The following is a 26730-nucleotide window of genomic DNA, read 5'->3' on the forward strand; positions in this document are numbered from 1 at the left end:
CATCTTTTCTCAAACTTGATGCATCTCCTCTGTCTTCATCCTTTCTCAAGGCATTAGGTAGGTATTATTTCCAAGCAGTGCTTCATGTGTAGGATCCTCCATCCTAAACTCAAACCCATAGGTGCACAGGCCAATGTATCCAAATTCCTACTACTCGGGGCTGGAATTGTGATTCTTGCTCTCCTACACATAGGGGATCTTCATTTGTGGTTGGTAGCTTGACCTCCTTGTTCAATATTTTGTCAATCAATTTGTTCAGCAACCTCAAGAGAATGAGTAAATGATCTTTTCCATTAAGAAATCTCCAGCAGGCCCGGCGCAATGGTGTAGTGGTTAAGGTCCTCGCCTTGCACACCCGGGATCCCATACGGGTGCCGGTTCTAATCCCGGCAGCCCCACTTCCCATCCAGCTCCCTGCTTGTGGCCTGGGAAAGCAGTCAAGGATGGCCTAAAGCCTTGGGACCCTATACCCATGTGGGAGACCCAGAAGAGCTCCTGGCTCCTGGCTCCTGGCTTTGGATTGGCTCAGCTCCAGTTGTTGCCATCACTTGGGGAGTGAACCATCGGACAGAAGATCTTCCTCTCTGTCTGTCCTCCTCTTTATATCCTCCCTTCCAATAAAAATAAAATAAATCTTAAAAAAAGAAATCTCTAGCAACCCGCTGACTAATGGGTGGAGCTAGGTAGAAAGGGTGCTTATAGTGTGGTTGTGGCTTTCCATGGCCTCAATTTTCTTAGGATTAGGCCAAAAAGCAATTGGAATATTTCTTCCGTATTGTCTCAAAGTAATTGGAAGAACAAATATACAATTTCAAAATGACTTAAAGTAGAAAAATTGTAAGTCAGAGACTGATTTGAAAGTCTCCCAAATGTTAAAAACAACTATATAAATAGTATAGATTATTTTCCCTTTTTCCAGATTCATAAAGTTGAGAGAATATTTAGTTTGGAGGGGATAAATTTTACCATGAGACGCTTAGTTAATAACTAATGGGTAGAAAGTTAGTAGCTGAATCTTGAAAATGGTCCATCATATTAGATCTGTAACAAAAATACATTACATTTGAGCATCTCTCAATGTAGTAGTTTTATTATCTCAATCTCAGAATGGTGATTTCACTTACAATGAATTCACTGAACATTTATATCTACAGTATAAGTTTTCATTGTCAGATTTCAGAAGTTATTTCAACACTGACCGAACAGTGCTACTGAAGCCGGTTCCCAGCTGAGTACATGCCACGTGCTGCTTTGTCTCAGGGAGGAGAAGCCTTGGTACAGGCATTGTCAACACAGTGACCCATCTGCTCCTACAGGAAAGGGGAGAAGGCAGTTAAGAGCTGCGTACATAAAATGCTACACAACAGAGAACTCGGGATGCTTACATAGAAACAGCATGATGAAATAAATTCTTACCCTCAAATGTAATTTATAGAATCACTCAACTAAAATATGTAAGTTAAACAGTATGTTATCAGAAATAACTGGAATCTAAATGTGGATAGATCACTGCTTGTCCAAGATGATTACAGCATCAGGTACTGAGGTCATACATTTCAACCTTCAGTTATCAGAACTCTGGTTGATATTTTGTAGGGAAATCAGCTTTGTTCTTTAGTCTATATGCACAAGCTTTGTGGTGATTTTTAAAATAAACTTAGTGAAAACATCCTTAAATATGGTACTAATATTAGTTGCAAATAGAAAGTATCAGAATCTTAGGTCCTATTTTCATTATTTGGATACTGTAGAATACCCATACGTGTGCATATAATATGCATATACACATTTTTCAGGTTTTTTCAGAAGATCTAAACCTATATCCAGAGACCATCAAACTTTTGGAAGAAATAGTTGGACATACTCTGCAAGGCATAGACAAAATCTTCCTAGGAAAAAAAACACCAAAAGCAAAAGAAGTCAAGACCAAATTAAACAAATGGGACTACATTAAGCTATGAAGTTTCTGCACAGCAAAGGGAACAATCAACAAAATAAGAAACCAACAGAATAGGAGGTTTTTTGCACACTACACAGAAGACAAAGGGCTAATGCCCAGAATTTACAGAGAGCTGCAGAACAATAACATCAAACCAAACAAGTCCAAGAAATGGGCACGGGAAATGGGCAGACACTTTACAAACGAGCAAATTCAAATTGCTAACACACACATGAAAAAATGCTCAAGCTCTCTGGCAATAAGAGAAATCCAAATAAAAAACAATGAGGTTCCACCTAATGCCTGAAAGAATCGCCCATATACAGAAAAATACCAACATCTGCCAGTGAGGTTGTGGAGAAAAGGGAACCCTACTCCACTGCTGGTGGGAATGCAGGCTAGTGCAACCTATGGAAGTCAGTATGGAGAACACTTCGGCAATTAAAACTTCACCTACCATATGATCCAGCAATACCGTTTCTAGGAATATATTCAAAAGACTTGTTGTATGACAAAGCAACATGCAGCACAATCAACAACTGCAAGAACTTGGAAGCAACCTAAATGCCCATCAACAGAGGACTGGATAAAGAAACTGGTTCATCTACACTATGGAATACTACTTGGCGATTAAAAAAATGAAATACATTACTTTGTGGCCAAATGGGCTAAACTAGAGACAGTTATGCTAAGGGAAATGAGCCAGTCCCAAAATGTCAGATATCATATGTTTGTTCTAATATGATATCTCTGGATTTGACATCGTATTATATGAGAATCTTACACTGTCACTCAATGTTACTCCATGCTTACTTGTACCTAATGTAACAAAAACTTGTGATGTAATTGATTAATTAACCATCCATAGGAGCTGGATTTATAACCACCTGTGATTTTCAGTGCCCACATATAACTGTTACTGGTACTGCCCACGAACAATGAAGACCTAATCCTCTCTGTACCTACATTAAGGCCCCAGGATACAAGAATTAACCTACAATGAAAAGTTATTCTACATGGCTGGGAGACACTCTAGTGGAAGCATGATGAACTTGGGAAAATTCACGATGGACACATATTTTGAACTACAGGGGAAAACGGGAGGGAAGGGGAGCAGAGGGAATTTAGGAAGGCAGGGGAAGCCCACCACCAACTAAATTTATCAAAAAATGAAAACAAATGGAAAGTATCACAATCTTATTATTATTATCTTGTTTTTATTTGCATATTGTATAATACCCATACATGTGCATACAATATGCATGTACATTTTTTCAGAAGGTATTGATGTAGAGATCTGCTATATGCCTTCCAAGATAACTTTCACTTTCTCAATTTATATTAAAAATATACAATTTTATATCTGACATAGAAGCAAAGGAAATGGATCAGTATGGAACCTGTTCAAACTTACATTCCAGCCACCAAGAAAACTGTGATTGTACCCAACTACAATTTATGACACTCAAATCTAAATGGTACACATTAAGGTAGAACAATTTGAACAAACTACTGTAAAAGATGGGATCATTATTTTCCCACTAAAATTATATGTGACCACTTACAATTAACCATGAAAAGGAAAACTTGGGTATTCTCACCTTCAGAACACTAACACGCGGTTCATCGTTCTCACTGTGTGGGGGAACAAATAACTGTTGCGCTGCACTTGTTACTTGAACTCTATCACTCAAGAGATTGATTTCATGCCCGTTCATCCCAAAGGGTGCCAGAGACGGAAACTCAAGTCTAAAAGAGAAAGTTAAGGAAATGCACATGATTAATAGGGACAAAAAAATATTTCTATGGGAAAAAATTTTAAATCGTTTTCTTTCATTGTAAGTTATTATCTTCCAAAGTAATTGGGCTGGGGTAACAAGAAGTGTCAACTCAACAACTCTACAGAAGCTTATTACAGAAATCCAAGACTGCCAGTTCACATCCTTCTCATTTCATCTCAAAAAAAAAGTCTTATGTAGCTTATTAATTATGTTGCATTATGTGACACAGATTCATAGGCTCTGGGATGCCTCCACCCCCTCCCCGTGCCCACTCCCCATGGTGGATTCCTCCACCTAGTTGCAGTATTACAGTTCAAATTAAGTATAGATTCTTTCATTGCAATCATATACCAAGCATACAGTCCAGCATCTTATTGTCCAGATAAATTCAACAGTTTCTTAGGGAGACCTTCTCTGGTCTGAAGGTAGAGCTGGCAGAATATCGTCCCAATCAATTAGAAGCCCCAGCACAACATCAACAATTTACAACAGTATAGAATTAATTGACATAGTATTAAGTAATCAATACGTTATAACAGTGCAAGTTCTTAACCATCTCCTGTGATTACTTCATTGACCCTTCAGTTTTTGTTTGTACTCAGCACCAGCTGCTATACACCTTAAAGTGGCTATAGGGTATTATTTAGCTGTCTCGTGTCTGTTTTCATTTTAGTATTTAGCTGTTTATTGTGTTAATACATAATTTTGCTGAACTTAGTAGATTTTAGGATAGTCTTAAACTGGCTTATAAATCTAACCAGGCCTTTGTCTACTGTTGAGGTGTAGAACAGTTTTAGGAGGGGTGTACAGAGAAATCTTCCATAACCTAGTGAGGAGTAACTAATCTTCGTGTCCTATCTAGTAAGGTATATGTGGATCCACTCTGATCGTTTCCTGCTTGGTTCTAGGCTTTCCTTGTATTTCTCTGACTATCCTGTTTTTGGGGGGAGGGTGGCTCTGGGGCGACCCTGATGGTCATTGCAAGAGAGGGTGGGGACCCAAAACTGGAACTAAGGACCAGAAGAAGCTCCTCTCCCTAGTCCCGAAGGAAGTTTGCTGTTCTTCTGTTTCTGCAGATCTCTCAGGGCTCCTGGCTGTTGTTCCGATGACCTTGGGTCCTGTGAGGAAGGATTTGGGCCTCTTCCATCCCATGTGGTAGGTCCAAATGGGGCTGGGCGACCTTGGAGTTCTTGGCCTCCGAAGGCACTCCAATTCCCCGTGTTCTTCTTGTCTGTTGGGATGTAGTCCTTGATGCCCATACTGATAGTCCTTGGTGAGGATCTGCGTCTTCAGGGTTGGGATACGAGTCTCCTCCTGTCCACTTGCTCTACTCTGGGGTCCCCCCCTGCTCTGTGCATATGACCTGGTGTTAAGAGGTTGTCAGGATTGCTCTTGATTCCCCTTACGTCTTTCTCATTTAACTATTGTTTAATGCTGAATTGAGTCTGTTGTACACAAGACTTTTCTAATGACCTTTGACAAGAGCAGAGACTATAACTCATATATTAAACCACGTAGGCAAGAGTGATGTATGATATATATGTTTACATAGATACACACACAAACACATATAGTGACAAATACATACTTCTAACATGAGCGTTCTTAAGAATTTATGAAGAAAAAGGAAAAAAGCATGGGGCTGGCATTGTGGCATAATGGTTAAAAATACCGCCTGTAACTTCAGAATCCCACATGTGTGCTGTTTCAAGTCCTGGCTGCTCCACTTCTGATCAGCAAGTTTTTATGGTCTAGGAAAGCATCGGAGAATGATGTAAGTCTTTGGGCCTGCACCCATGTGGGAGACCCGAAGGAAGTTCATGACTTTAAACCAGCCCAACTCTGATCGTTAAAGCCTTTTGGGGAGTGCGCCAGCAAATGGGAGATCTCTTGTTTTTCCTAACACTGCCTTTCCAACAAAAATGTGTAAAAATTAAGATAAAATATTAAACAAAGAGAAGTATAAACAAAGAGAAGACATGAGTCTTCTATTGTAAATGAACCAAAAAGAATCATTGCATGATGAAATGAGTGGGTGATCAAGTTTAGAAAAATGATATGCTTGACTAGTGTATGAATGTTTACTGAGAAGTGCTTTTAACTTCTATATACTTGAAAATTTTCCTAACAAAAAAAAATAGAGAACTGGAGGAGTTTTAGTTGTGACATAAGCATCTCCTAGGGCACTTTGATAGCTAATTGTGCAGCAGAAACACAATGGATGGACTCAAGAAAATGAAGGGAGTTTTTACTGCACTTACCTCTTTACAAAGCAAACTACAGGGAAGGCATAGGTGGTATCCAGTCTTGGTCTGTAATTGATCTCCGATAGTATGAAAGCATCAATGCCTTGGAATACCTGAGATGATTGAGAGTCTTAATACTAGACACCATTAAATTATTTGAACTGAACACGTCAGTTCTAGGAACAAAAACTCTAAAATGCCATTTAGCATTAGTTCAACAAAAGCAACACAGTAGAAACTTTTTCATCTGACCTTTTACCTTTTTATAATCATCTCGTTCAGAGGAGGAATAGGAGACTTTTGTCTCAGGGACCATTTTAAAGCCAATTTGCCATCTCCAAATTAGCCCTTTATTTGTGCACACAATAACCACAAGGCTGAAAGTGTCGGTCTGACAGCAGGTTGGGTTTTGAAAATTAGAAATCATAATGCTAAACCTCTTTAAATCCTTTTATCTGAAAGACACTATCAAGTGCTGCCCCCAGTCCTTGTGAGAATTGAGATCTGAGTCTTTTAAGGGAAATAATTGTGGTACTTACAAATTTCTTGATTCCACAGTGAGTGACAGAGTAAGAAAACTCATAACTGAATGACAGTATCTTTGTCACAAGACAGTTGTTTCCCAGGTGGATGTCGCCAATTCCAACTTCTGTGTCATTATCAAAGGGTTTCCTTTTGATCCTGGCTATCAACCAGTCATCAGAACATATTGAAGTCACTGCTGCACAAAAATCCAGAAGGGCAACATGTTGGCATGCCAAAGCAAACACTTTCTGCATCACTACTATTTAAAAGAAATGTAACTTCTACCATACACAGCCTTCAGTATTCCAGAAGTCATAATCAAAAATAAGAGGTACAATTTTTAGCTTATTTTATTTAACCTAATATGCTCTACATTGTTTACATGCAGTAAAAAAAGTCCAAAGGTTGGTTTCATACTGATTTCCTAAAGTCTATGTACTGACTACTAGCACAGCCAAAATTAGTCACTTCAAGTGCTCGATAACCTCTTGATGGTGGCAGCTAATTTGCATTTCTATTTTACATTGTTATAGAAAAGCCACCTAGAGATAAATTGGCTATTTCTAACAATTTTCTCATATCTAATCTATAGTAATTATTACCTACCCTTTGGGGTTCAATGATAATTAAATAAGATATAGAAATATTAGAATAAAATCTAAAATGTAAATGTTTAATGTCAATTTAAGGTAAAAGCAATTTAGAAGTCTTTTTGTAAGAGTCTAACCACAACTTCTTCATAGATTTGGATCTCTGATGCTTTGGCAGGACAGCCAATCTAGAACAAACCATTAATATTGGATAGAAGGCTTGTACACACACAGTTCAATTAGCCCAAAGAAGCTATGCTCTATCCCAATGACATTGGGAGTAAGTATCACACACCTTTTGTCATCTCTTCCTAAATTTGGCAGCCTCAAATCTTCATCCCAAACTATATGACATGCATTTGGTCCTCAACATGAATTTAACTAAATAAATGATTTGCTGAATCACAGGGATCAAATATCTGATCTCAGGACACTGCGAAGTCCTCAGTGACCTGCAGTCTTTGTCTTTGGCAAAACATCTGTTACAAAGAGGACTTCATCTGGCATAGAAATCTGAAGTGAGCAACTTCACACTATTGCTTATTTCAATCACTGAAAGAGGGCAGAAGCAAGTGCATGCAAGTATACAGCGCATCATTTAGCTTTTCAGGAAAGTTTTTGCTGTGAGGATTAATGGTACTGGTTTCTGAGGAGCTTCCATTGTGGCACAGCTGCTTAAGCTTCTGCCTGCGAAGCATCCCATGTGAGCTTGAGTTCAAGTCCCAGCTGCTCCACTTCTGATACAGCTCCTGGATATGCACCTGAGAAACCAGAAGATGGCCCAAATACCCCTGCCACCCATGTCAAGACCTGGGTGGAGCTCCTGGCCTCAACCTGACCAAGCCCTGGCTCTTGTGGCCATTGGGAGGACAACCCAGTGAATGGAATATCTTTATCACTGTTTCTCCCTCTGTCAAATAATCTTCTAAAAAAACAGTGCTTTTTTCTCAAGAAAATGTTGACAGATATAACCATGGTGATAGCAACTGTACCAGTGAAGTTTTAGATGAAAATGAGGAATATGCAGTCCTTGGACCACTAATGGTAGTTTCCATGGGACATGTCAAAATGGCAGTCATATTTATTCTTTCAAGCTGAAAAGTCATATATAGACTATGCAACATAATAGACTCAGTCATAAAAACAGAATGTAAAACAAGCTGGCTGTCCTTCATATCTGAATCTTATCTATAATATTTGTCCAATTGGACACACCCAAGTTCACTATTACCATAGTTACTAAGTTTTGCTGCGTATGTACCAACTCCTAGGACAATTGTCACAGCCTGTGTTATTGTTATAGAGCCCAACAAGGAAATTGAGTAGGCTGAGTGATCTATTACTCAGTTCCCAGGTAAGAAATTAAATGTTCAAACCACTAAATTAAGAATCTAAAGTCTTAGCAACTAACACCATGTCAGATCAGATTAGCTATGTTGACCATCACTAGCCAATTCAGCTGTTGCTAGAGTCTCAACAGTATCTCCGGTTTCTGAAGATTTTGATCTTAAATAGATATGAAGCAATGAAGAGGCAAGAATTGGCATAATAATAAATGCCTGATCTGCAGAGGGGCAATACCAATACCACCTGAGCTCCCATCAGAAACACTGAATTCCAGCTTTCATCCCTAACCTGCTGAACCTGTTTCCAGTTTAAATCGACTCAGATGGTTTGTGTTACACATAACCAACTCTGGAGAGTAACTTTTCTAAGGAATACCAGCATTCAGAGATGTGAGGCAGCAAGTGAATGTAACGAAAGCAGATAGACGGGTAAAGAGAACAAGATACAGTCAACATTTCTTATTCATTCTTTTCATATCACTAGCACTTTACACTACAAAGACTAAAGGTCTTATATATGCCAAACATAATGGTAGTATGAACTTGATAGTCAATAAAAAATAGCCTGAAAACTGCTAAAGCAGGAACTAGATTTTTAAAACTAGTTTTATGTTCTAAATTTTCCCTGGCTAATCTAACCTGACTTCAATACGCTTCTCAATCCCAGTTTCAACCACATACTGCAATTTTCCCCCTAAGAAACAGTAATAGCAAAGTTTGCCTCAACAAAATACAACAGAATACTGCATTCTCAAAATGAAAGTAAGATCAAACAAACCCAGGCGTAGCTGGTAGAGCTGAGAGACTAGGTTGATGAACTCTACCGAAGTCAATTCTAATTATGAAATAAAATGATCAGAAAATTGATTTGAGGTTTGATACTGATTATGCTTCCAAAGTCTTTATTCGCTATGAGATTCATTGAAAGAAGAAAGTGATTAGTTTCTGTTATTAGAAGTCAAGGGGCTGGCACTGTGGCACAACAAGTTAAGCTCCCATGTATGATGCCAACATTCCCTGTGAGTGCTGCTTTTGGCTGCTCCACTTCCAAGTCAGCTCCCTGCTAATATACCTGGGAAAGCAGCAAGAAGATAGCCTCAGTGTTTGGGACCCTGCTACCCACATCAGAGTTTGAGATGGAGCTGCAGGGTCTGTCATTCAACCTAGCCCAGCCCTAGCTGGTACATGCATCAAGACAGTTAATCAGTGGAAGAAAGAGCTCTGTGTAACTACCTTTCAAATATGTTTGCAAAAACATCAAAAATTGCATGAAATGTATCAGCGATTTCATGCATGGAACTAGTTCTAGAGAGTGAACAAGTCTCACAAAATACCTCTAAGCAGAAAGGAAACACTCCACGGTTGGATTTCTGCTTAGTCCTGTTGGAGTTTGTTGTTCCTATTGGTTGTACGCTACCGAATGCATAGTAGCCTTCTTAATCATTATCCACTATATACCAGTAGCAACCCCAGTTGTGACAACCAAGTATACCTCTAGATGTTGCCAGATACCCCTTGGAGTGGCACACAACCATGGGGTCCAAGCAACATGCTTAAATAGAGGACACAGTCTGCAGGATTTCCTCGGCAAACCTTTCATACCAATATCAGACACAACAAACATCAGGTGGACCCACTAAGGCAAACAGTAGATAACTTCTCAATTCACTTCACATTTGAGACCTTCACTCCATTGGTTCTCATTGTACTGCAAAGTGCAAATACAATCTATAACTATTAACAGCGGCCAAAATTAAACTCAATGTCTTAAGTAATTCGCCCAACTTCATGCATTAACAAGTACCAGAGTTGGGGTTAAAATATTTCCGAAACTAAGCTTCATAGGAAGTCATTTGAACTTCTACAAGCTCATTTACTAGCTGTCTGTATTTTATTCTGCCTGCCAAGCACTGCAAATAGGCCAAAAATCTTTACCTAGAAACCTGAATAAGACAGCCATTCCTTTCCCTGGTTCTTTCAAATCATATGAGGCCTTGTTACATCATAAACATGTGTCCAGCCATCAAAGATGGCAACTACATCAGATAAACCTGATGAATCTTACAATTTTTTAAATGAAAGAAAATCCCAAGAATAGCTTAACCACAAAATGATTATGGAGATAACACTGTTTTTAAAAAATACAGTCAAGTTGGAAACAGGCAACCCTAACTATTGGTTTACACTTGAGGAGATACAGTTCAACTTATATACAGCAGTGTTCTAGAAAGCAGTCTTGTCGCGCTATTATCACCATCTCTAAAGACATTTCTTGTTCATACCTGGCTCAACTCCTAAAGAACTCCGAAACAGCAGAGGAAGGAGAAAGAGCCCGCCTAAGAGCAGAGAGGACTTCATCACGCCAAACTCCAGGACACAGCACACTCAAGGAAAAGGCACCAGCAAGGGTCCAAACTTCCCTAGGTTTTATAAACCTGTGACCACATTCAGCTGTGTACAGTTACACCCTACTTGGGTAGCGCAGGAGAATCTTTTCTCCTTAAGGCATGGTCCATCTGCCAATTGGAGCGTCATGACCTCACCTGAGAGCTTGTTAGTTACAAACTATGTTCCACTGTAGAGCTATTGCATCAACATATGCACAACACATATGGGTGCAAGAGCCTGACAAGCATTCAAACTGCATCTGAAATTTGAGAGGCATTTCTCTTGACAATTTAGGTCACCTACTATGGTCTTTATTTTTAACTTGTTGAGCTCTTAATTAGTGTAATGCTAAGCCTTAGACTATAGGATAAATTCAAAATATATTATCTCAAAAATAAAAAGATTTTAATGTTAGAGATTATGCTTTAAATAAAAACAGTAATTCCATTGTCGACTTCAAGGTACATGGTATACCTATGGGACAACCCAAATACCTATATGATGCATGTCAATCAACTTATATGAAACAAGAAATTTAGTGTTTAACAAGCATCAGGAGGCACAGACGATGCCTTTGTGACTGAAAGTCTTGCTCATTCTCACATTGTTCATTTTAAGCTTCATGAATTACTCATGAATTTGAACACTCTCTCATGTTGACTGATGTCATGGATGCCTTCCTGTATGAAGCATCTCTGCAGTTTTCCACTTATATGTCCTTAGGTTTTAAAGATTTGTTTGTTTTTACATGAAAGGTAGATTTTTAGAGAGAGAGGAGAGACAGAGAGGTCTTCCATCCACTGGGTCATTCCTCAATGGCCACAAGAGCCTGTGCCTAGCTGATCCATGGCAAGGAGCCAGGAACTTCTTCCCAGCCTACTCATGTGGGCGCAGGCCATAAAGCAAAGAGCTGGGTCCAAAGTGGAGCAGCTGGGACACAAACTGACAACACATGGGATGCTGGCAATTGTAGATGAAGGATTAGCCATTATGCAAGTTCTGTGTTCAGATGTCTTTGTTTTAAACACCAATTTGTAAATGTGTAGGTAGGGACCTTTTGGTTTACACATATGATGTATATCCTCTAACCCAGCTGATGTGCGTGTGATTATAAAAATTTTATGCCAATTTGATTGGGACACTTGATTCCCTGGGATTCAGTTAAACATTATCCTTGTGTATCCAGATAAATTGGCTAGGTTGTTTCTTAGTGAGAATAATATTTGAATCAGGGACACTGGTCTCTTTCAACCAGGACTTGGACCAGACCATACACCACTGGCTTTTCAGGATCTCAAATATACCATCAAATCTGCTGGATCTCCAACTCGCCAACCACAGCTCTTGAGACTTGAGACTCCATAATTACATCACACAATTCCCAACCTATCTATCCATTGATTGCAAATGTGCTGTTTCTCTGGAGAATCCATACATGTTCATTTTATTCATTCTTTTTCATCTTTCCAGTGTATTTTTAATAGTAAACAAAATATTAACATGATCCAGTAGCAAACTTTCCCTTAGTTAATACATTCTAAATCACTCTCAATAACTTTTACCAGTGTAAAATCCAAGAAAGTGTTTTCTAATGTTCTCCCCTAAAAAAATAAGATAATTTTAAAGTATCTTATAAATAAAAAGATACTTTTATACATCATGTGTACAGGTTTTCAATGCAGTTTAAATTGATGTTTGTGGATAGAAAAGCACATATGATCCTATGTTCATCCATGTGGATAGTGAAATGATTCAGCACATTTATTTAAAAGTCTGTATTTCGAAAAATGCATTTTTTAAATGCGCTTGAAATGCAGAAGGCAGAGTCAGAGAAAGAGAGAGAGATATCTTCCTTCATCAGTTCACTCCCAAGTGCCTGTAATGCCTGCAATTGGTTCAAAACCAAATCCAACAGCCAAGAACTCAATCTGAGTCTCCCGTATACATGGCAAAGACCCAACTACTTGAGCTATCACCTGCTGCCTCCCAGGGGACGCATTAAGAAGAACCTGGAATTGTGTTTTCATGTGATTTTTTTTTTCTCTATAGTTCTACAAACTGTCTTTCATAAACCAAGGGTCCGTATCTTATAGACCCAGCTGTATTAGACTCTTGACACTTAGCAGTCTGTTTCTTTTCTAGGATGGCTGACTTGTTGCTGCCTCAAGGAATCCCACCCCACTGGCTATGGTGCCTAAGACCCAGCTGCGTGGCCAAAAGACAACTGAGTGCTTATTAAAGCTGTCTATGACTGTGATTGGTGGTTGAAAGCTGTTGGCCTCCTGATGTTGCCTTGTAAACCCACATGCCTGAGATAAGTGGTGAGCCCTGCTAGCTAAGACAATAAAAATAGGGGAAGACAGAGGAATCAGGATTTGACTCTCGGGACAAGTGTTTGGTTTAGTCCACACACAGAAATAAAAGTGCCAATGCTCACAAAAGTCTCGCGTGCCACTTTGATTTCTTTGACCTCCTGTGTGTAACACATATATGTCCATGGATCTTTCTGAAGTCTGTTTTGTCTATTTCTCTTGTTTTTTTGTCATTGTAGCAATATCCAAGAGTTATCTTAATACTGATAGAGTGAGTTACACTTTATTTTTGATCTTAGCGTTTGGATTTTCTGGATCAATTGTACTTAGGACTAAGTAGACAAGTTCTGTTATTTAAAAAAAAAACACCTTATTTAGAGAATGAAAAGATAAGCCACCAGCTGGGGACTATTATTCAAAAATACATAGCGAACTCTTAAACTGAGCAATTGGAAAACAACTCGGCTTAAAGAAGGACCAAGTACCCGAGCAGACATTCCTTCAAAGATATACATTTAGTAAATAAACAGAGAAGATTTCTACACCAGCAAGTGAAATTCAGATAATGAGATCTACCACACACCTGTGCGTATGGCCAAACTCCAGAACGCTGGCAAAAACCATACATACAGGTAAAGATTTGGAGAAGCAGAAAATCAAATCAATGGCAGTCAAAATGTGAGGTGGTTAGAAAACATTAGAAAACGGGTGGACACTTGTTAATAGTCCTTTGATGAAAAACTTTGTCCTGAATTACCTGTGAAGATGCTGGATTTCATTTTCTAATACTATACATTTCTGGATAACACACAGTTTTTTCCTACATGTATATTTTCATATAGGGGGCAGCAATGTGTGTCTTTATGTAATCCTAGTCATTGAGCACACATTTAAGGCATACTTGCTTTGAGGTGGCATTATGTTTCCGGTGTCCATGCTGGAGCTGCAGTTGGAGTCCTGGTTGCTTCACTTCTGATGTAGCTCCCTGCTCAGGCATCTACAAAAGCAGCAGAAGGTGGCCCAAGTGTCTGGGATCCTGGCAGGATCGAGTCCATCCAGGCCCATTTCCAATAATGCAACCATTTGAGGGATGAACCAGCTGATCAAAATCTCTCTACCACAGACTTCTCTCTTCTCTCCCTACTCAGTGTCTGTCATTCTGCCTTTTAAATAAGTTAGTAAACACATTTTTTAAATATTTTTATTTAAAATATTTTGAGACTTTTTGTAATATATGTCAGTCAATGTCATTTTTTGTACATTTCTAATAACTGTTTTAAGCTTATTTGGATAAAGTGAACAATTTTCGTGTATTTCACAGTGCAGATTTGGGAACACAGTGATACTTCCACCTCTACCCTCCGTCCGGTCTTGTCTACCTGCCCTCCTTACTTCTTGCTTTCTCAGTTTTTACAATAGCATACTTCCACTTCACTTTTCTATCACAAGCTTCACTAATGCATTGGGTAAAGATTTCAACAAATCACAGGCAGTAAAAAAACTACTCTTCTTACAAAGTATTGACTTTTAAGTGGGTCTCTGTCGCTAGACTTTCTGCACCTTGAATTTCCCTGCTAACATCAAGGGATCGTTCATTTCATCCTAATTTTCAAATGTATTGTTTCAAGATCATATGACACTCGTAATTACTATAATTATGAAACTCTTAGGAGGGGTGTGTAAACCATTTGCATATTCTAGAATCGGTGATTTTTACATTATCCTTGCTAGAGGTGTATGTGTTTATTCTGATTTTTCTTTTTAAATTTTAAATTAGATTTTTTTAACTTTCATTTTTAACTGACATGATCTTACTGTTTCATACATTGTAATTTTTTATTTGAAAAACTGTGGCTATCAAGGTAGACAAAAGTGACATATGTGACTCTGGCAGTCAGTGACTCAACGTCTCCACACAAAACGTGAATCATCTATGCATTGTAAAATTAAACCAAAGTAGTAAGCATATCCATAATCTCAAATTATTCATGGTGAAATATGTAAAATTCTATCTTGTAGCTGTTTTGAAATTTGATTTATTATATTAACCTATTGTACAAACCAACCTTATTGCACCTAACTGCAACTTTGCAACTGTTAACCAACCTTGTGTGACCCCTTCTCCTCTTTCCTAAGGCTTATTTTGCTTCCATGACATGGACATTTTTTAAACCCCAAGTAGCTGCAACAGCTACAACTGAGCCTATCTGAAGTCAGGAGCCAGGAACAACTTCTGGGTCTCCCATGTAGGTGCAGAGTCCCAAAGTTTTGGTCCATTCTTTCCCAGGCCACAGGGAGGGCTGGATGGGAAGTGGAGCAGCTGGGACACAAACTGGTGCCCATATGGGAACCCTGCAGATGCAAGCCGAGGATTTAGACTACTGAGCCATAGCGCCTGGACATGATGGTTTATCACACTTCTGTTTAAAAAGGATTTATTTGGGCACGGTGCCATGGCCTAGCAGCTAAAGTCCTCACCTTGCAAGCGCCGGGATTCCAAATGAGCACTGGTTCTAATCCCGGCAGCTCCATTTCCCATCCAGCTCCTTGCTTGTGGCCTGGGAAAGCAGTCGAGGACGGCCCAAAGCCTTGGGACCCTGCACCCGCGTGGGAGACCTGGAGGAGGTTCTTGGCTCCTGGCTTAGGATCAGGGCAGCACGTGCTGTTGCAGTCACTTGGGGAGTGAATCATTGGACGGTGCATCTTCCTCCGACTTTACAATACAAATAAATAAATCTTTAAAAAGAAAGGGGGGATATTTAAAAGCTAAAAGAGAACACTCCCACCCACCTGTTAGGAGCCACAGACTTACGGGCCTTAGACTTGGCCTATCTGATAGCCTGCTGCATTGCAAAGCCTGCCTTGGGCAAGCAGGGCCACAGCAAGCAGGATATTAGGCCAGAACATCCTGTGTACAGCAAGCGGAATGGACCCTCCACCCTGTTCCAGTTCAAATCATTAGTTCCTCCCCTGTTTCAATGAAGATAATTACTTCCAGGAAACCCCTCCCCTTCTCCTCCTCCTCCCCTAGAGAAGAAGGTATATATATGAGGAGTTAAATAAAGAGCAAGAGGCACTCTTTTAACCAAGTACCTGTGTCCGTGTGTTTCTTGGGCCAGCAGCCCGGGAGCTAGCAGCCCAACATTCCCAGCCCACCCTCAAGGTTTGAGCGTCGTGGGCCCGGCGGCGTGGCCTAGCAGCTAAAGTCCTCGCCTTGAACGTGCCGGGATCCCATATGGGCGCTGGTTCTAATCCCAGCAGCTCCACTTCCCATCCAGCTCCCTGCTTGTGGCCTGGGAAAGCAGTCGAGGACGGCCCAAAGCTTTGGGACCCAGCACACGAGTGGGAGACCTGGAGGAGGTTCCTGGTTCCTGGCATCGGATCGGCACTCACCAGCCCGTTGCGGCTCACTTGGGGAGTGAATCATCGGACAGAAGATCTTCCTCTCTGTCTCTCCTCCTCTCTCTGTATATCTGACTTTGTAATAATAAAAAAAAAAAAGGTTTGAGCGTCGTGTCCTGCAGGCCGGGACACCCACCAATTCACAACATCTGGGTCTGGACCAGGCCAAAACCAGTAGCTTTTGTGTCTCCCAAATGGGGGCAGGAGCCCAAATACTTTAGCCATATTTTACTACTTTTCCCAGACCACAAACAGGGAGTTGAGTGAGAAGTACTGCCCATATGGGATGCCAACATGGCAGGTGATAGGCTTTATCTACTATAGCTCATTGGTTGAAATGAAAATCATGTTCTTACAATTATAAAGAGCTTATTGACACAACAGGGATGTATCTTGTTAAAAAGTAGACAGGGTAAAGAAGAAAATGAAAACTGGACAGAAAATTCAGTCCTAACTCCATTTGTGAAGAGGCTGAGGTTTGGCACATTCATTTTGCTTTCTGTCTGCCTTTTTTGCAATCTGCCTGGCTCTTGCAGTATAGAAACTCAAGAAGCGCAGACTTTCCAAAAAAAGAAAAGCTTCGTTTTAGTCTAGGAATTAATCCCTCTTACAAGTTTTATAAGGAGTACATACTGTAGTACAACAGTTAGTTGTTGCTTTTGTCAGTTGGCCCAAAGTATCTAGACTCAAAAGAAATCCAAGTCTGTATAAGTTAGTCCAAAAGATTCATTTTGCAGTTAAAGCTATCAGAAAATCTAAATCAAGTAGATTCTGTGCCCACCACCATTACTACATGTAATGTATATAATATGTATATTGTACATATATGAGCCAGAAGGATGGACCTAAATTCTCAAATTAATGAAGTCATCATTAAACAGAAAAGGAAGAGGATGTAAAATGATGTGTGGGTGGTGGGGAAGGGGTCAGCTACAAATAGGAAATGATCCACTCTGCTTGCAGAGGAAACTCAGGTTGCATTTTACACACATCATTAGAAGGAAGGCAAATCAGGATTGATCAGAGAACTACACCAGAGTAGTAGTCACGCAGCCTCCAGGTTGCTGGGCCGTGAGTATTCCTTTTCCCTTCAGAAACCAACATTTCTTAAATAAAAAAGCAATAGTCATCTAGACATTCAAAACTTTATTTTTAGAACTGCCTTTATTACAAATTTAAAAGTCTCAAAAAGTTTCTTTGCCTCCACATAGAGTTCATGGTGGTATCCAGAAGCACAAATTCACTTTAAAAGGATTAAAAAGGAACACAATGGTCTCCAAAGGCACTCGGCCAGCTTTATAAAAATACAGTCAATCCACAGAGAGTACCCATGTTAGTAAAACTGCCTTAACCACCAGAACATATTACTTCATTTCTTAATGTGAAACAAGCACCATTAGAACTCCCAAGGGAAAAGCTGTTCCTGTAAGGAAGAAAATGAAAGTCAATTGAGATTACTATTGGCAAAATGATGACATTTCTTTAAGATCTTAGATATATATATGAAGAGGGCATCAATTTAAAACTTCAGAAACTATTTTAATGTTGTAAGAATTCAGATATACTTGATTATTCATGTGCGACTATTTGTAGACTTTATATAACAGTACATCAAAGTTTCAAATAAAATGATTAATGGACACCTAAAGTAACAAATAAGTACTTTGGCCCTGCTGGAATGCCGAGTCCAAGGGCTGTGGAGCATTTGAGCATTCTTGAGGTTCTTCCTCACATTTCAGAGGGTTTCTGCTTACAGCCACTGGGTGCTTACAGACCAAAGCTCAGGCATTTAAACACACAGGTCAATCGCTATCCTCATAGAAGTTCTTGGAAACTTCTAGTCCTTTTCTAGAATGTTTTTTCTGGTGCTAGCATCACAGTGTAGCAGGCAGATGCTGGAATCCCATATGGGTGTGAGCCCCGGTTGCTCCATTTCTGATCCAGCTCCCTGCCAACAGCCTAGGGAAAACAATGGAGGGCAGTGCTACAACTCGGGCCCTGCACCCAGGTGGGAGAACAGAAGCAGTTGGCTCCCTGGCTTCAGTCCTTGCCCAGCTCTAGCCCTATGGCCATTTGTGAAGTGAACCAATCAATGGAAAGATTTCTATCTCTCCCTCCTTTCTCTGCAACTCTGCCTTCCAATCCTCTAGTTGTGTTGGGATGGATAACATTAATAGCTACTAAGGCTTCCTCTAAAATCTATTTTATTGAGAAAGTTAGAGAGGCCATGACAAAATATGTCCCCAGTGAACATTAATGCATGGTCACAATGATTTTAAACTGAAATCATAGAGACACCTGGTACACCATGTGCAATATGTGCCATCTTGAATCCTAGCCTTTTGTCATGAATACATTAGAAAACATTCACAATACTCACACCAACGATGGCCCTGGCTGAGCCTCCATACTGCCTGCCTGACACGTTGAAGTGTTGTTTTCCACCAGCTCTTGTGACGCTTCTCCAGATGCACTACTATTAGTTGCTACCTCTTTTGATATAAAGTTAAATGAGAACTTTCTGGAAAGATACAACAGTGTCACATTACTGTTATATCTTTAATGACTGGAAATATGATAAAAACTAAATGAGACAAGTATTTGTATGGAATAAAAGTGTCGGATCAAATGACTCCATGTAAAAATGCAAGTGGCTTTTTGTTTGTTTGCTTTTAATAGATAAGGAAACGTTTCTATCAGAATATCCGTTCAGACTTTGTTACCTTAGAACCAGTGATTGCGATCCAGAAGTGAAATCTGAAGTAATGCCAACTGCCATTGATCTTTAGAGCTATTTCGAGCTGTGATCTACAATCACCTCATTTCATAGCTGGCAAAAGGGATCAGAATTTTGTGTTCCTGGCACAGTGTGTGAGTGGATAGGAAACTGCTTCCTTTTTTATAAGGCAAGCTAAGTGTTCTAAAAGAAACCCTCAATGCAGAGTAGCTCACTGCCAGGTGGCTATCTGCTTAAGCATTAGACTGGCATGTCTAACATAAGCCTCTTTGGTACCTGGATAAAAGGGAAAGGGCCAGCATTGTGGGGCCATGAGCCGAGCTGCAGTTTGTAATACCATTCTACAAAGCACTGATTCAAGTCTGTTGCTCCATTTCCAGTACAGTTTCCTGCTAATGCACTGGGGAAAGCAGCAGAGCCCTTGCTAACCATGCGGAACGGAACAAAGATGCCATTCCTATTTCCTCACTTTGATCTAGACCAGCCCCAGTCATTGCAGTTATTTGAACAATGAAAACAGTAGACAGCCAAGCTTGCTCTTTTTAAAATAAACACATTTTTAAAAATTAATACATTGAGATGACAGATTTTATATATGGATATGCATGTTATTTGATGCTACATCTATTCATGGCTTTTTAATCAAAATCAATCTCAGGGCCCGGCACCACGGCCTAGCAGCTAAAGTCCTTGCCTTGAATGTGCTCTGGGATCCCATATGGGCGCCAGTTCTAATCCCGGCAGCCCCACTTCCCATCCAGCTCCCTGCTGTGGCCTGGGAAAGCAGTCAAGGATGGCCCAAAGCCTTAGGACCCTGCATCCATATGGGAGACCTGGAAGAAGTTCCTGGCTCCTGATTCAGATTGGTGCAGCACGGGCCATTGTGCTCACTTGAGGAATGAATCAATGGACGGAAGATCTTCCTCTCTGTATATCTGATTTTGTAATGAAAATAAAATAAATCTTTACAAAAAAATCAATCTCAGTATATTTTCAAACATCCTTCTCTCATCAGAAATATCTAGCAGCCAAGAAAACTTTAAATAATACCAACCTTTCAATGATGCACCCTATTGGGGTATAACTTCTGATATTTAGAAAGACTGGTTCATATGAAAGTGAACTTTCAATTAGGATACACCAAATGCGGTCCTGAAGAGCAAAAATTAATGTTAATTCTGATGGTTAAGAAAAACATCTTGAAATTAAAATTAGAATGATAGATAAATCTTTTTATATTAAGGAGGGACCAGTGTGCTTAGTGGATTAAGCTATAACCTATGTGATTCCAATTTGAGTCCCTGCTGCTTCACTTTAATTCTAGCTTCTTGCTAATCTGGTTCCAGGCTCCCATCTTCAGCCTAGACCCACCTTAGCCATTACGGCTGTTTGAGGAGTGAACCAGAAGATGAAGTATTTGATTTTCTTCTCTGTGTAACCCTGCTTATTAAACAAGTAAGTCTTTAAAAAAAAACACAGAGGAGAGGGGGGAACAGTGTAGACTATAGGACAGCAGAGCTAAGTGACACAATGTCTACATTTAGACAAAAATCCAAGCACTGCAATACCCCCAAAGGTAAAGTCAGGAATGTTGTATTTGTCTGGCAAGTAGGGCTACAGACACAACTATGATTTTGCTAGATCTGGAGTACATCACAAACTCTGCAGTCTCTTCTGAGTAATAAACTTGGAGGATCTTATCATTTCAGACCAAGTTCTACCTCCCCTAATTGTAAAATGGTGATAGTATAAATCAAAGCTCCCTAAACTTGAAAATCCATCCAGAATATCTAGAAATTATTTCAAGTCTTTATAGAACTATTTTGAAAATAGCTACTTCTGCCATTACACCAGGAGAGCTGCCATAGCCTATCTAAACGAACGTGCTTATCTTTCGGTGAACTCTTGTCCTACACAAGTAGCTGTTGAATTTGGCCAGAATTGCAGAGAGTAGATGTAAGCTATTATTATTCATAAAGGAGTTAATGTTTTGACTGGAAAATTATGCAAAAACTTAAGGCAGAGAAGTCAAAATCATACAATTATCACAATATTAATAAGCAGATCTTCACTTTAAAATAGAAAAGACTAAGTCATTTATTAATAATTGTTCTTACATATTTCCGGATGCCACAGGAAGACAGCGTATAGATGAACTCAAAGAAACTAGGCAACACTCTGCTGACAGGACAGCCAGTCCCAAGGTACAGTTCATACGTCTGGGGTTGCAGCTCATCCACATAAGGTGTCCGTCTAACTTTGACTTGCAGCCAGTGTTCGGTACAGCTTACAAACACTGATCAGAAAGAGAGAAAGATCACAGATTCATCTCCAACCAACACCTTCACAATGTTCCACCCATAGGTGACCTGAACACCACATTAGAGTGTAAGTGCACTGGTTTCTGTATTTTCTTGATAGCTTGGAGGCTTTCTTCACATCTAAATGTGAGTGAAATAACTACTTCCTGGGATTCATGGAGCATGAAATTGGAGGAGGCTGTGATGTACACAGATTCTAGGAACAGTCAAGAACAATTCTTGTTATTACCAGTAAGAAAAAAATAGCCTCTTATCTGACAGTAGTCTTTGTATGTTAAACTCATTCACACATGTACCATCCAGGCTTAAGCCAGTGAATGTCCGTTTGTAAAAAACAGGACAATTCTTTTCTAAGTAGAACACTTACCAGAGGTCTTTCAAAACCTTTTTCCATGAACTTTTGAGAACTATGTATGAATATTGAAAGATTTTTGTACTGAAATGCTCTAAGTCCAGTAATCCATGAACTTTTGAAATACCCTCATCAGACACACTGTGGTGCTTGAATTTTTTTTACACTTTTAAGCAGCACCTCACTCTTCAATGTTACATATATGTATCTTCACATTTATGCAATTTGCCATAGCCATATCTTGATTTGATTACTGGATTACACAAATATTTTTAAAGTACATGGATAATTCCTATTAAAAACTACACAAGGATTTTCAAAAATTCTGGTGCTGATACGCTTATCTCAGTTTTTCAATGAGCTTTTAGAAGCACATTCATCTTCTATTATCTGCTAAGAGAACCTCTATTACAGGTTAAATGTTTACTATGAGATGGCTCAGTATTACTAGAGCTATCTGGCAGTTTATAGGAACCAGGCTTAGCCAGATTCCTTATTCTGTTAAGAGATTTGCCCTGTGTTAATAAAGGAAGCAACCAATAAATACATTAACAGTTCAATAAATATATTCCTTTATGACCATAGACCAGCCATAAAGATTAAGCAGAGGCACAGACACAAATATCTTAATATAATCATATTGTCAGGTTTTACAGGCTGTCACCAGCCAATAATGTTAGAAGTAACAATACTTTGAATCAAAGACAATTTTTAAAATATCACTTAAACTCAAATAGAGCACATGAAAACATTTACTCAAATGAGTTCAATTTCTTCTTTATCCACACAGAATAAATCAAGGAAACATTCCCTACCCCATTTCCTATACAAATAAATACTTAGAATTCCCTTTTTTCTTCATCTACCCATACAGTATGAATACTTAAGTATCCTTTCTTATTTCTGCCTCCTACACTTCCTAGAACTTAGGGTTCCCTACAACTTTGTACTAGTTCAAATTCCTTGAAGCAGAGTACATGATCTCAGTCAGTGGTTCTCACCATGAACCAACAGGCAAACATCATCTAATCATTTCTTAGGAATTCAAACTCCTCAGAACTAGCCTCTTTGTGTATCCAACATCAAAGTTGGGATCCAGAAATAAATGTTGTGAGCGAATCTCCAAGGCAACCGAAAGTTTTGCAACCACTTCTTCAAAGGATTTTTATCATATTTTATCATTAGCCATTATCACATATTTAAATATCTAGTTAGCTTGAAATGAACTATTTATCTAGACATTAATCTCTTCCCTTTTTCTGCCACCATCTTTGTCAACTGCTGATAATGAAGTGACTGTTTAGTATTTCTAGAAATTACCAACATGTCAAACAAATTAATTTTGGGAGTGCTTTTGGTGAAAGTTCTTCCAGGTGTGGCTGAAAGAAAACAAGATGAGAAACCGAAGGGAATGGAGATAAAAGGGAATAGGACGATGAGGCCTAGCTGTAAGAGAAACTGAGGTCAGGAGTGCCGTCCAGGTGGATGGCATGTCACAAAAGGCTGACCTGCCACTTGGGTCAACCATACTCCATGCTGGGATGCTTGTTCAAGTCAGTTTCCACTTTTGACCCTGTCTCCTGCTAGTGCTCAGGAGTCAGCAGGTTACAGCACAGTTGCTTGGGCCTCTGCCTCACACAGGGAGCCTAGAGTGGAGTTCCTGCCTCGTGGCTACAGCCTAAATCAGTCCCAGCAGCTGGGGATTATTGAGGCTTAAATCAGTGGATGTCAGATTGGTCAATCTAGCATTCAAAAACACTAATCTTTTTAAAAGAAAAACATGCATTTGAGGGTGCCTATACAATACTATAGGACTTGTGGTTAACATACCCCTCAGTAAGAGGAAATATTAACCTTTCCCTCACAACGCAAGATGGCTAGCAATTTGGGAGATTCAAGTCATACATGTTTATGACAAGTCCATTATAGGGTGAAGTGTCCAGAATCCTTAGAAATTACTCAGATTTTCCATATAAAATAGCCTGTGAATATTTTGAAAATTTTCCATGCATAACAGATCTGGACTAGCGATGAGGCCATTTTTGAGAAATATGCTTCAGCTGCTATGATTTACGGACTCAAATCTGTTTCACCCGTTAATACTCGCTTGACAGTCTACATCAAAGGAGTTTCTGTAAATAAATCATTTACAATTGAAAGTAGTTGATCATTTTGTCCAACCTAAGTACCATGTTTACAAAATCATTCGAAACTCCCGTAGATAACTGACCAGTTCTCCCGATTGATCCATTCATCAATTATTTCAGTCTTGAAAGGGTGACAAACATGTCTGAGACAGATGAAAATATGAGGTCTTCAAAGAGCTCATGGAAACGCATATTATAAGATAACGCGCACAGATATATATTTTTGCCTCAAAATAAACTTATCTTTTACTTTGATTTTTCATGAGTTTTCTGAAGTAAAGAGCTCAAAAACACTTGCAAGTGAAGAGTAAAAACAGCAGCACCTTAGGATGGGGTAGAGAGAAACACAGTGAAGACGCACCCACAGGTTACCTAACCAAAAACAGAAAGCCGTGAGATAGTACCAGATGATAAAACCCCAACGTGAAAACTAGACAAGCCCTCCATGGCTTGCAGCGCCACCCTCCGCAACTCCCTCTCGTTCTTACAATTTTGTAAACTGTGAACAGGCACAAGCAGCAGGCAGAGCCCTCCCAACACATCAAAGATCTTCATGGTGTCAGGTCTAGAGCCAGAGTACGGCAGGAAGTCAGAGGAGGTGAGCTTCTGCAGAGGGTTATGAGCCCTCCTTGCCTTGTCAGCTGTGGGTGATGAGGTGTCGTTCGGAAAAGCTCTGAGAAACCTTCAACACTATTGCTTTTTCCTTCTCCTGACAAGAGTCCTTATCATCCACAATCAGGTAATCAGAGAGAAAATGTGGAAAAGGTGGTTCTACACTGGCGCTACCTTGCACTCGGGATGTCTCCCTCAAACATATGGTATGACTGACATTATATCTTCTGTGACCTTGGATACATTTCTGTGGGAATGTTAAGAGCAGAGCTATATTTATCACTCTGGGGTTTTGTGGGGGGAACAAAAAAAAAAAAGCCTTCATTCCCTGGCCTCCATTTGTAGGAGATGATTCTAACATAAAGAGCTCATTAATCTGATCTAACCAGCTCCAGGAGACCCTTCTTCTGGTCAACAAATTGGCAAAATTGCCCTCTATGCTCGGAAAAGCTCTGCTTTCTGTTTTATTTGCTTGCCTGGGAGTATTTTATCACAAATATCTTCATCTATAGTTAGCTGAAGAAAAGTTCAGGAGAGAATTTTTGTCATGTAAAACCTAGGTGTGCAAAATCCTGGTGAAGAGAGTAATAGAGGATGAGAAGAATTTTGCCTCATAATGTTTTGGCAGAAAACACACAGAAGCTCCATATAAAACATGAGAATTTGTTAGATTATCTCCAAAAGTACCTGATATATCATACAAATTGCCTCAGCTTGTAAGGGAAGCATACCTGCAGGGATATTATTAAAATCACCTGTCAGAACCTCCAAGATTATGGGGTGATACAGAAAGAAACAAGTAAAAAGACTTACCAATGATTGTCAGAAATCTCAGGTGGAAGTTCTTGCCTTAATATATTGTATTATAATTGAGATGCTGCTTTCAGGGTGAAGGAATGAGACCTAACCAAGGCTCAGTCTCTGCCTTTTTTAGGATTCTTGAGAACAATGCCCCTGTATCATTATTTGCTGGCTTTTTGTTTTACTACATGAATTGTACAAATTTGTCTGGCACAGTGTGATAATTTGTGATCAAATCAGATTAGCAGTTCCATCTTATAGAAACACATTTAAAAGGGTTTTTTCATTAACAATTGTATGTAATTCTGTGGTACAGTGTAACATTTGAATAAATGCATACAGTAAAATGTGTACTCATTAAATCAAGATAATCACCATTTCCCTACCTAGTCATTACTTCTGTGTTTGAAGTCTGCAAGCTCGTCTCTTTTATTTGTTCATAAAACGTGTCATAGATTATGGTGAACTTAGTCACTCCACTGTGCTATACAGCACTAGCACCTCTGCTGACCGTGGTTTTGTATTTACCAGCAGTCCGCTTGTTGCCTCTTACCTTCAACCTTTCCAATCCCCTAGTCATCTTTATTCTTTCAAAGAAACTTTTTATACCATCCACATCATGAAAATATGTATCTATTTAGGGAACAGTGTTATGGTGTATCAGGTGAAGCTGCAATCTACAGCACCAGGATCTGATATGGGCACTAGTTCAAGTTCAAGCTGCTCAGTTTCTGATCCAGGTCCCTGTTAATGTGCCTGGGAAAGCAGCAGGGGATGACCCAAAACCTTGGGTCCCTGCACCCACGTGGAGATCTGGAAGAGGCTTCTGGTTCCTGGTTCCTGGCTTCAGACCAGCTCAACTCTGGCCATTGTGATCATTTGGGGAGTGAACCAGCAGATAGAAAATTCTCTCTCTCTCTCTCTCTCTCTCCCTCTCTCCCGCTCTCTCTCTCCCTCTCTCTCTCTCTCCTCCCCCGCCCTGTGTATGTGTCTGCACCTCTGTCTCTGCCACTCTGCATTTCCTAACATGTATTTATTTATTTGAAAGGCAGAGAGAGAGATTTTCCATTACCTGGTTCATGCCCCAAGTATCCACAACAGCCAGGGAGGGGCCACATTGAAGCCAGGAGCTGGGAAATCTGTGATCTCCCACATGGGTGGCAGGAACTCAAAAGCTTTTACCATCACTCTCTGTCTTCCCATGAAGAAAGGAAGCAGAGGATCCAGGACT

The 26730-nt window shown here is 39.7% G+C and overlaps 1 protein-coding gene across 1 annotated transcript; it reads right to left on the reverse strand.

Moving 5' to 3' along the window:
* Positions 1–1256: 1256 nt before the first annotated feature.
* Positions 1257–10785, reverse strand: OOSP4B (oocyte secreted protein family member 4B). The gene is made up of 5 exons (XM_058662242.1): positions 10764–10785; positions 6506–6687; positions 5982–6079; positions 3541–3688; positions 1257–1310 (listed from the first exon to the last, which is right to left on the reverse strand). Exons 1-5 carry the CDS (start codon positions 10783–10785, stop codon positions 1257–1259), a joined length of 504 nt encoding a protein of 167 aa, XP_058518225.1.
* Between the last annotated feature and the right edge of the window lie 15945 nt (positions 10786–26730).

This window comes from Ochotona princeps, chromosome 4 (genome assembly GCF_030435755.1).
Source record: "Ochotona princeps isolate mOchPri1 chromosome 4, mOchPri1.hap1, whole genome shotgun sequence".
Lineage (NCBI taxonomy): Eukaryota > Metazoa > Chordata > Mammalia > Lagomorpha > Ochotonidae > Ochotona > Ochotona princeps.

Coding starts and splice junctions, on each gene's coding strand:
- OOSP4B (XM_058662242.1), bottom strand. CDS start 10,785: ATGAAGTCCTCTCTGCTCTTAG. Junction 6,080..6,505: donor ACTGTGGAATCAAGAAATTT/GTAAGTACCACA, acceptor CAATCATCTCAG/GTATTCCAAGGCATTGATGC. Junction 3,689..5,981: donor GTAGTTTGCTTTGTAAAGAG/GTAAGTGCAGTA, acceptor TTTCTCTTTTAG/ACTTGAGTTTCCGTCTCTGG.